This window comes from Cyclopterus lumpus, chromosome 8, assembly GCF_009769545.1.
Source record: "Cyclopterus lumpus isolate fCycLum1 chromosome 8, fCycLum1.pri, whole genome shotgun sequence".
Classification (NCBI taxonomy): domain Eukaryota; kingdom Metazoa; phylum Chordata; class Actinopteri; order Perciformes; family Cyclopteridae; genus Cyclopterus; species Cyclopterus lumpus.
Window position 1 is genome coordinate 20,535,205 of NC_046973.1, and position 9,571 is coordinate 20,544,775.

Sequence of the window (9,571 nt, forward strand, 5' to 3'; positions counted from 1 at the left end):
CTCCGTAGGGTGGCCGGGCTCAGCCTTAGAGATAGGGTAAGGAGCTCGGACATCAGGGGGGAGCTCGGAGTCGATCGTCGCTGCTCCTTCGTGTCGAAAGGAGTCAGCTGAGGTGGTTCGGGCATCTAGTGAGGATGCCTCCTGGACGCCTCCCATTAGAGGTTTTCCGGGCACGTCCAACTGGTAGGAGGCCCCGGGGAAGACCGAGGACACGCTGGAGGGATTCTATCTCCCGGCTGGCCTTGAAACGCCTCAGGATCCCCCAGAATGAGCTGGAAAGTGTTGCGGGTGAGAGGGAAGCCTGGGTCTGCCTGCTGAACCTGCTGCCACCGCGACCCGACGAGTCAAATATGTAGTAAAAGGGTTGTCCTTGTTTTGCATACCTTTTGACATTGTTTTTGCATTCGTACATACATGCACTGTGTTCTACTGGGTGGGTCCAGACTAGTTTATGTTGTTGAAACAGAACGTGTCAAAGTGTAATGATGCATGTTCGTGGCTAATTTACTCAGCATCGAGGGTTGAGTACTGATATGACATTAACATTGTCGTCTTTTCTTACCTAATTGTATACATCTAGAAATTATCTACACAATCCAGGTGCTGTTAATATCGATTAATTATCAGTTCCCTTTTCATTGCTGTGCAAGAAAAATAATAACTTTATGTAATTATATATGCACTTTATAAACTTGTAAAAAGGGATCACAGATGCAAATAGAGTCCAAAGAATTCAAATAATTTCTGAATTTATTCTGGTCATAGAAAACATGACTATTGGCCATTTTAAATAAAAAAGCAAAACTTTTTTTTTAAAGAGAGTACAGCAATGTCAGAAAACAACACCAAGATATTGAAGACTATTGACGCCGACATTAAGACTGTGGGATCACAGTGAACTAGTGGGTGTACCAATTCCTTAGCAATAATATATTCACATGACTATTCTTTTATTTAGAGTCTGACCCTCAGTGTTGACATGGGCAGAAGACTGAGGGCAAATGTACAGAGAGTTCGGCATGCATTTGACTCAATCGTCTCAATAATTTATCTTTACTCGGTGTCTGCTGTGTGAAGCTACATTAATGTGAACAAATATCTCACCATGTTGTAGTAATGAGAAATGTAAACACCTTTTCATAAAGAAACGAGGCACAGACAGGTTATTAAAGCCCTTGAACAAAACACTTCTAATTAATGTATTATACTCACTTAAAAACTTGCATGTGACTGTCAGCATGAAAGCAATTTAGTGAATTCTCTTACGGCTATAAGCACTAGATGTTTATGAACACAACCTGTAAATATATGCATGCTAACATGTTACAGATAGCGAAGACAATGCTCTTAGGCACGGATACAAATGATTTCCCTTTAACTCTGACCTTCTTCTTCTTGCATTTAAATAGACTAACTACTTTTTTCTCTAAAGTGTAACATGTAAAGTATACCAGAAAGTATCAACCTCCATGTAAAACACAATTGTGATGATACCAATGAGCTCAAGTGTGGTCGTGAATACAATCGTTTGAGTTTCAGGAGGTACAATCATATTAGCAGCACAGACTGGACTTTCAGTGCGGCAAAGTTTGTGTTCAAAGACTAAAAGTTCAAGTTCAGGTCGGGGAAGTTGAGTCAGCTGTTAACCCACAGAGTGCTGCTTCTTCAGGCTGTCCGAGTGCCTCACTCTCTCCTCTGGGGTCTTTCTGTACCAGCTCCTGAGAACAATAAGCCACTGTCATACTTTCAAGTTATCTGTGAAAGCTGATACTGTTTCCTTTAGCAAGAGGCATGTAAAGTATTGGAATTACATTTCATTGGTTAGTAAAGCATGACATCCACTTCTAGATTATTGCTGATACGCGAAATACATTATAGGTCAGCATATGAAATATGAAAAGTTCAATCAGGAGAGACTTCAGCGCTTTGGTCCAAAGGAAACTGGAGCGCACGGATTTAATTATTAGAAGACGAATGTTCTGAAGCCAAGTGTGTCTTCATCAGAGTCAGAACAAGTGAAAAGTGTAATGCTTGTTAATTGAGACACTAACAAACCAAAAAAGCCAATCGACATTTTCTCAGTAGTGGGTTGAGGTGGAGTGACGGATCTTTTATGTGATGTATGATGGCAAGAGAAGGCACTTTGCAATAAGGTGAACCAAGTCTCACCCCTGCCCGCTCAGCTGACCTGGCACAGGAGAATTGTGGCCTTGGCTTGGGTTCAGGACTCTGAGAATGAAGAAAGGATGTATTTAGAGAACTCATTTTCTGTAAAACATTAAACACAGGAAGTTGCAGTACAGTAAAACAGTTAAAACCAGACAGTACAGAGCACCTGTTATTAGTGGGGCTCTTTGGCTTCTGCTGCTTCTTTCTAGCTATTGACGGTGATTCCCCGACCCTGGAGGAGTACCAAACACACACAATAAAAACACTGCCAATCTCTGGATCTCATCAAAACAGTAGCATCTAAATGTACGGCTGTGTTCCTCTTTCCCATCGTACCTCTTTTTCCTGTACATAGACCTCTGTGTGGCAGCAGACAGAACCACCCTCTCCTTGGGGCCCTTGGCTTTCTCCTTTTGATACGGACCGTAAGAATCATGGTTTATGACCGGAGCACTGGCACTTTGAACAGTGTCACTTTGTACGAGTGGTAATCGAGGTGTAATATGAATACAGTTCATCATGATAAGCTATTAAAGTACCACCAGCTATCAACTGGTAGACCAATTATGATTCATCTTAACAGATGTAGCTGCAATAACAAGCCACGGCTGTCTTTTGGTAAACATTACACACATTGTCCAGGCAAATGCATCACTGCTCACCAGGCACGAGTACAAACTCAAATCAGGAGCAACGAATGTCACGTTCTTCGGATCAAATATGGATCGATTGGTTGACAGGTTACCATGTCTCGCAGCTTCCTCTCTGCTCGGAGCTCCCTGTCCTGCTGCAGCAATGGTAATCGATCCCACAGAGGCATTTCAAAGAAGATCTCATGGATGTCATAAAGGGCTGCCCGTAACTGAGGGACAAAAGATGCACACATGAGCACCAAGTGGGATGGACCTCTGCTGTCTCTAGACAGTAACTACACATTCATACCTGGGCTCTAACTCTCTCCTGCAGGGAGCGATCTTGTGCTGAGCAGGAGCCCCTCTTCTGTGGAGCTTCAGTCTGGAACGAGCGGATGAACTCCTGTGTATCCTAAGCACACAAAGACACAGAACACAGTGCTAAGCAGACAGTGTTTCCCAGTCACCAACATGGTGATTCATTTATTAACGAACATTGCCGTTTGTAATTGGTTGTGCACATTTTATATCGTGTTGTCTGTGTGAAATGTGTAAAATCACCATGACGGTCTGCCGCAGGTGTTTGACCTTCTCTGTTTTGAGGAGTCTGCGAGTGAGGAAGCCGCGAACGATGGCGCCGATTCGACAGAAGGCTTTCTGCTGCTCGGCTGTCGTAACCTGGACAACAAGATGATAAGAAGATGGCAACGTGAAGATACACAGAGAGGGTTTGAGAAATAAACGACCACCTGATATGTTTTGGGACTTCACCATGAGACAAAGAGAGAGGCCGACGTGTAAAAAACGATGAAAATCACTCACAGGTAAACAATGAGATTTGTGTTTTTGTAATCTGGTTTGTGTAAGTTTAACGTCCCTGTTACCGTATTATGTAATGTAGAGTCTCAGTGCTGTCAAATATAATTGTTTTGCCTGCTCCTGTAATAGTGTTGGCCCACACTGCTAAGCTTTGATGTGTTTAAATCCGCCACCACGAGTAAAATGTTAATAATCCTACTGATTTATATAATTGTATTAATGTCAATAATTAATTTGTGTACTTTCCAATAACCAAACCGGCAGCAGCCAGATGCCAACAGGTGTAACATAAGCAATCAACACACACCCTCTTGTCTCCGTGTGCATACCTACCAGACTTAGCCTCGCTCCAGGTCTGCTAACTGCCCACGTGGGTCCCCACAGATACACGGGAGGCTGGCCAGAGGACACATTGGAACTTACAGGACTGGGAAAACCTGGAGAGAGAAACATACTTTCAATTCAAGTGTTTGACCTTCTCTATTTTGAGCTGTCTGGAAGCCGCAATTGCCGTCACTTGCAGCTTCCTCACATGCAGACTTTTCATGCAGCTCTTTCTCTAATTTATTTCGTTTTAAATGGTGAATGAAGAGTTGTCCAAAATGTAAGTATTAATAAGAAGAATTATTAGACCAAAAGACTGTTTTTGTCTTTTGTCCACACTGCTTTACAAACCCCAACACGTAACGAGTGAGCATGGGGAAGCGGTACCTGTACTGTGTCTAGGTGATGGCTCTGATGGTGTGTGCACAGGGCTTAGTCCTGGGCAGGAAGGGCTCACTACAGGACGGCTGTCATTCACAGACCGACAATTCCACCCACAAGCATCGCCGCTCAGAGGCCGCACACACCCCTGCTCCTTCAGTCTTCTATCTGCCTCCTCGAGCTCCTGAACACAAGCGTACCGGAGACAAACGCTTCAGAACTTTAACCCAACGCGAAAAACTAAACATTTACACACAACTAAAAAACTAAATAATTCTTGCCAATCTGTAAAATAAAAAAGTACTGCACAAAAAAATAATGTATCTACTTCTATATAGAATGGAGAATCTGTGATGTGAGGTGCTGACCAGACAGAGGTGCTGTTGCTCTCTCTCCTGCTCATCCAGGAGGAGAGACATCTGCAAAGCATGCTCCTCCTCCAGACGCCTTTGCATGTCCTCCAGAGCCAGTGCTCGCCTCTGGGTCTCCTCTGTTGATTTGCACAAATAAATGCACCTATCATACATTTTGTTTACTGTAAAGCTGTGATCTCTGCAGAAATGAAACATGTTCCCTCTGTAGAGTTTAGTAAATGCAGTACAAGAGAGACTCGCCTGTCCTGTAGACTTGTGCCTCGGCTGCGTTTCTGAGGACAGCTGGTGTGATCCTTCCATTGGTTGTCCCCTGAGGGTCATCGGGCTCCATTCTGAGTGTGACCTGAGCCAAGTCAGAAGTCATGCAGGGCCTCAGCAGAGATGATGAGGGGGTATCCACCTCACACGACTGGGTTAAGGGGGCGGCTGGCGTGCGCCAACTTGGAGCCATCCATGTAACTCCTGCCATGAAGCGAGGAACCCTTTCCTGGGTGCGGTCTATGTGCTCAACTCCAGACTGGCAGTCATGCAGTTGGCTGTCCAACGTGTGGCAGCGCCGGCGAAATCCTGCCGCTAGATGGTCAAGGTGTCCCTTTGGGCTAAACCCAGAGGAACTAATGGGACTACAGGGCTCCTGCAATGGACTGGTGCCACAGTGGCTGGATCGACGATTGCCACTGCTAACAGCACCACCACTCCCCACTGAGCCCCTGTGACTGGGGGACATCATGGCCCCTGAGAGAGACTCTCCCCAATCTGCCATACCAGCTCCTTCCCCTGACCTCACCGGACTTCGGGGTATAAGGTCTGCTGGGCCGATGGGAAAAGAAATATGGATGTTCCCTGTAGAAAATGGACGTGGTTTGCGTTTTTGAGCACGGGGGGTAATGCTGGACTGGGGACTGGGGAGACGAGCATACCGGTCGGGTAGACTAGGTGAGAGGCAGCCAGACTGTTGGGGACTGGGGTCGCATCGAGTCTGATACCGGATTTGGGTTTGAGGTTGGCAAATAGGGCTATGGTGCAGACTGAATCCAAACTCAAAACCTGTGTCCCCCATGGGACTGCAGCCCTTCTCCTTGTCACAGAGAGTCTCCGGCAGGGGAGTCCTGGTGACTGTGGGGACAACGTTTGACTCCTGCTGAGCCTGCTCTCTCTTCACATACTCCCTTGATCTCTTAAGAAGGCTGTCCAAACTAATATCCTCCTCTTCCTCTTCCTCCTCACTTTTCTCTTCCCTCTCAACCATCACTTCCTCCACTGCCTTGAAGCCGTTGAGGATGGGGGTCTCAGAGCATGGCTGTTCATTTGTCTGAAGCCCAAATCCGGGGTCTCTGGGGAGTCCAGGAGAGTCGGTGACCAGGGTGTAGCCAATGACTGTTGCAGATTGATAAGCTGGCAGCTTTTCAGCATCTTCACTTGGTACTTTATGTGCCTGTGCAGAGACAATAAGTCATGAGGACCAATCACCAAATAATTGTTCAACTCAAAAGCAACCATAAAGGATGGCCAGCTGATTGTATGATCTAACGCACTTTGCTTTAAACAGTTAATTCATCACTGACAAACAAACAGTTAAATGTAAACATATCAGATAGTGCCAAAACTAAAAATGTCACTTGTCAAGTATGTTATCCAAATTAATTTTAGACTTTCGAATCACCTGAAACTCTTTTAGTGACACGCTTGATAATAATCCAGATCTGTTAATAAATAGCCACGTTTTTTCAGTGAAAGTACACATACAGCCTTTAGTTGTGGTACAAACACATCAGGTAAAAGTAGCCCAGCCGACCAAAGACGGCGTTGAGTCAGACAACCTGTAGTCTGCAAAGGTCACAAGAGATTCTGGGACAGACTGTAATTTAATTGTTGCGCTACATCGTGGGACTGACGCGCGAAATCTCATGTGGGCACATTTAAGAAGTTTAGATTACTGGGCGACTGTGGGTCAGTGGTTAGCAGGTCAGTCTTTCAATCAGGGGGTTCGTGGTTCAATCTCCGCCCTAATCGATGTGTTCTTGAGCAAGACACGTAACCCTGAATTGTTCCCTGTAGCTGTTCTACAGTGATGTTGTAAGTATTTGGATGTGGCATATGGATTTTGTTATTTAATTTAACTTATTCAGTGCACGCTGTTTACGCAATATCACATTCATTTAAAAAAAAAAACTTCCGTATTCCTTTTTCCATAGAATCCTGATACAGCAGTAAGACCACGGTGCTACTGACCTGAGCCAGGGCCAGTGAGCCCTGAACCCGGGCCATAAGGTTGTTCTTTTGCATGTTCTGCATGTCCACCTCCAGCTGGACCGCCTTCTGTCTGTAGTCCCACATCTCACTACGCTGCTCTGCACTCAGCTGGAAAAAGAAAATACACACAGATGAACTATTTATGACAAGATTTCCAACACACAAAATGTATTTCATGAGGTTTGTTTGTGATCGATGTTTTCCATTATTGCTCATAACACAATCCTGGTCCTGTGACAATGCTTTCTGTTACTATGCTGCATAGAAACAACAAAAACACATCACACAGAATTGTCAACTACACTTTGTTTCCATCAGTCGACTCATTCAAAAGTCTGGAGCCAGGTAATAAGCACATATTTTAAAAGCATACACTAGCTACGAGTTCTGTCTACTTTTCATGAGGCAACTTTATAAACTAATTAGTTTAGCTACATCTAGTTGTGGTTCCTCTGTAAGTTCTCGTGTTTATTTCTTCCTCACCAGAGGCGAAAGCACAGCTCTTCCATGGAAGCGGATGACGGAGAGGGCCTTCGGGGACCACGGCGGCTCACATGTGGTCTTCTTGGATGTCCCCTCCTCCTGCAGTCCGGCCAGGCTCCGCAGACAGAACTCCTCATAGCCTTCCATCTCCGGACACCCACACATCCACACTCTGAATAGGAAACACACAGCACGCAGCCCTCGTCAACCAGCTGTTAAATTAAATAGAGTGTGGACTTCGACTGCACTGGGTGTGGATCACCACGAGGAACGCATCGGGGATCACACGTGGAAGAGCATGGGCGAATAACCTCCAACAAAAGAGGCTCCGTCTGCCCCGTAATGGTGTCGTCATCACATTCCGGTCGTTCCTTTCTGTCAGACCTCCATGGTGGCCGAGCTCCCTTTCCGTGTGCCGTGGAGATGCAAATGAGATCGCGTGTCTTATCAATAGGTTGCATTTCTAATGGGTGTGACAGCCCTTCACTGACAGGTGGCGCACACACGGGGCGTCAACGCGCAGCTGGAGAGATGAAAACACGATGGCAATGAAAACTGATTTGCAATTAGTGTCGTTTACTCTCTATGGTTTATCCAGTAAAATGAGGTTTTAATTCAATGATGCTGCCAGTAAGCTCGTGGTCTCCAGTGGCATGGATTCATTACCATATAGTGACAGGGGGGTCCCTTTCGTTACCCAGCAAGCTTGGTATCGGAGGTGTTTACGGCTCAATCTAAATGATGCTCGATGGTTTGAAACCATGAAGTCCAGATGTGCGCCGGCACAGTGCCAGCGGGGGACGTTACGCCCGTGCGTATTGCTCGATACCCCCCTTTTCTTTCTTACCTTCAAAAAAGAGAAGGAGGAAAACAACCAATACAAGTCTCCTTTCCTTTCTCCCGATGGCGTCAGTGTCAGACGCGCACAGATGTCGCAGGGAAACAACAAAGTGCGGCTACAACATGCAGCTCGTGCTTCTCCTTCAATCTCGGGTTGCCCATCACCATCACCATCATCATCATCATCATGTTCAACTCTTCCGGGCTCCAACAGCGCCTCCTAGCAACAGCGCGTGGGCCACGTCCCAATACGGTCCACGCGACCTGCTCATGTTGCAATGATCAATAACGTAATTCCATTGTAAACTATTGTACTCACACACTGAGCATGTCATGGTTTTGGAATGTTTTAGCATGGCGATGAAGAGGTAGCAGGAAAGTAAAGGAGAAGAGGGGGAAGAGGAGATCTTTGTCAGCATTTAAATCACCTCATTTGTTATAGGTTAAAGCAAGGATAATATCCTATATAGTTCATCTCAGGGTCGTCCTATTAACTCCCAATGTTCCACTATGTGCATTCTGTACAGTGATCCATATGGCCCTTGTTTTGCTGTGTGGCAATCTTATAATAAATTAAATTTGGACTGTGCAGTTTAAGATGAAATACTGATAATTGTTATGATATTTTTGGTATTCACTGTACTCCTCCTAATATAAATGGGTCTAAAGTTCTTTGTAATATTTTAAAATGCTGAAAGGTGAGGCCATGTTGGCTACAATATACATCCCAGGACAATAATTGTAAATAATGTCTTTATTTGACAGACACTCAAAAATATCATTTAAAAAAAAAAAAAAAAGCCACGATACATTCAGAAGGAATTAAAATGAGGTTTCTGTTTTCACAACTCATCTTGTGAGTGCACGGGTTGAGCAATGCGCACGTGTTCCCTGTTGTCCCGAAGTAGAGCTTCAATGTCCATTTCTGTGAAGGTGGTTTTGGAACTCTGTCACAAAAGTTACACAGCATAAGTTTTCAGATGAACAATTTAGGCTAATTACATGGATATTAATGTTTCACAATTAGATTTATAACCTACCCCAAACGACTGGCGTTTCACCCCTACACATGCCATGGACTGCTCATAACACAGGACTATATCCAGATGTGTTGGTTCTTTATTCACCAAAGCTTTGTGGAACTGGTCGTAATGAGACTCTGGATTGGGGATTAAAAATAGATTATTAATCGGTATGAATGTAAAAAAAAACATGCAAATCCACTATTATTTCCTCCTGATCTTACCTAACAAGTGCATGCAGGAGGATGTCATTTGGTCCATAGAGACTTGGTTG

The 9,571-nt window shown here is 44.8% G+C and overlaps 1 protein-coding gene across 1 annotated transcript; it reads right to left on the reverse strand.

Annotated features, from left to right (window-relative positions):
• Nucleotides 1-1,614: 1,614 nt before the first annotated feature.
• On the reverse strand, nt 1,615-7,600 carry LOC117735376 (centriolar coiled-coil protein of 110 kDa-like). The gene is made up of 13 exons (XM_034539944.1): nt 7,436-7,600; nt 6,932-7,060; nt 4,940-6,134; nt 4,694-4,815; nt 4,332-4,509; nt 3,954-4,057; nt 3,363-3,479; nt 3,112-3,213; nt 2,915-3,031; nt 2,506-2,579; nt 2,336-2,401; nt 2,170-2,229; nt 1,615-1,718 (listed from the first exon to the last, which is right to left on the reverse strand). Exons 1-13 carry the CDS (start codon nt 7,598-7,600, stop codon nt 1,643-1,645), a joined length of 2,505 nt encoding a protein of 834 aa, XP_034395835.1. The 3' UTR covers nt 1,615-1,642.
• Between the last annotated feature and the right edge of the window lie 1,971 nt (nt 7,601-9,571).

Excerpts from the sequence above, each read along its gene's own strand:
- LOC117735376 (XM_034539944.1), bottom strand. The coding sequence starts at position 7,600 with ATGTGTGGGTGTCCGGAGATGGAAGGCTATGAGGAGTTCTGTCTGCGG. Across the intron at positions 4,816-4,939 it reads GGCACAAGTCTACAGGACAG|AGGAGACCCAGAGGCGAGCA; the intron begins GCGAGTCTCTCT and ends GCAAATCAACAG. Across the intron at positions 3,480-3,953 it reads CTGGAGCGAGGCTAAGTCTG|GTTACGACAGCCGAGCAGCA; the intron begins GTAGGTATGCAC and ends CTTGTTGTCCAG.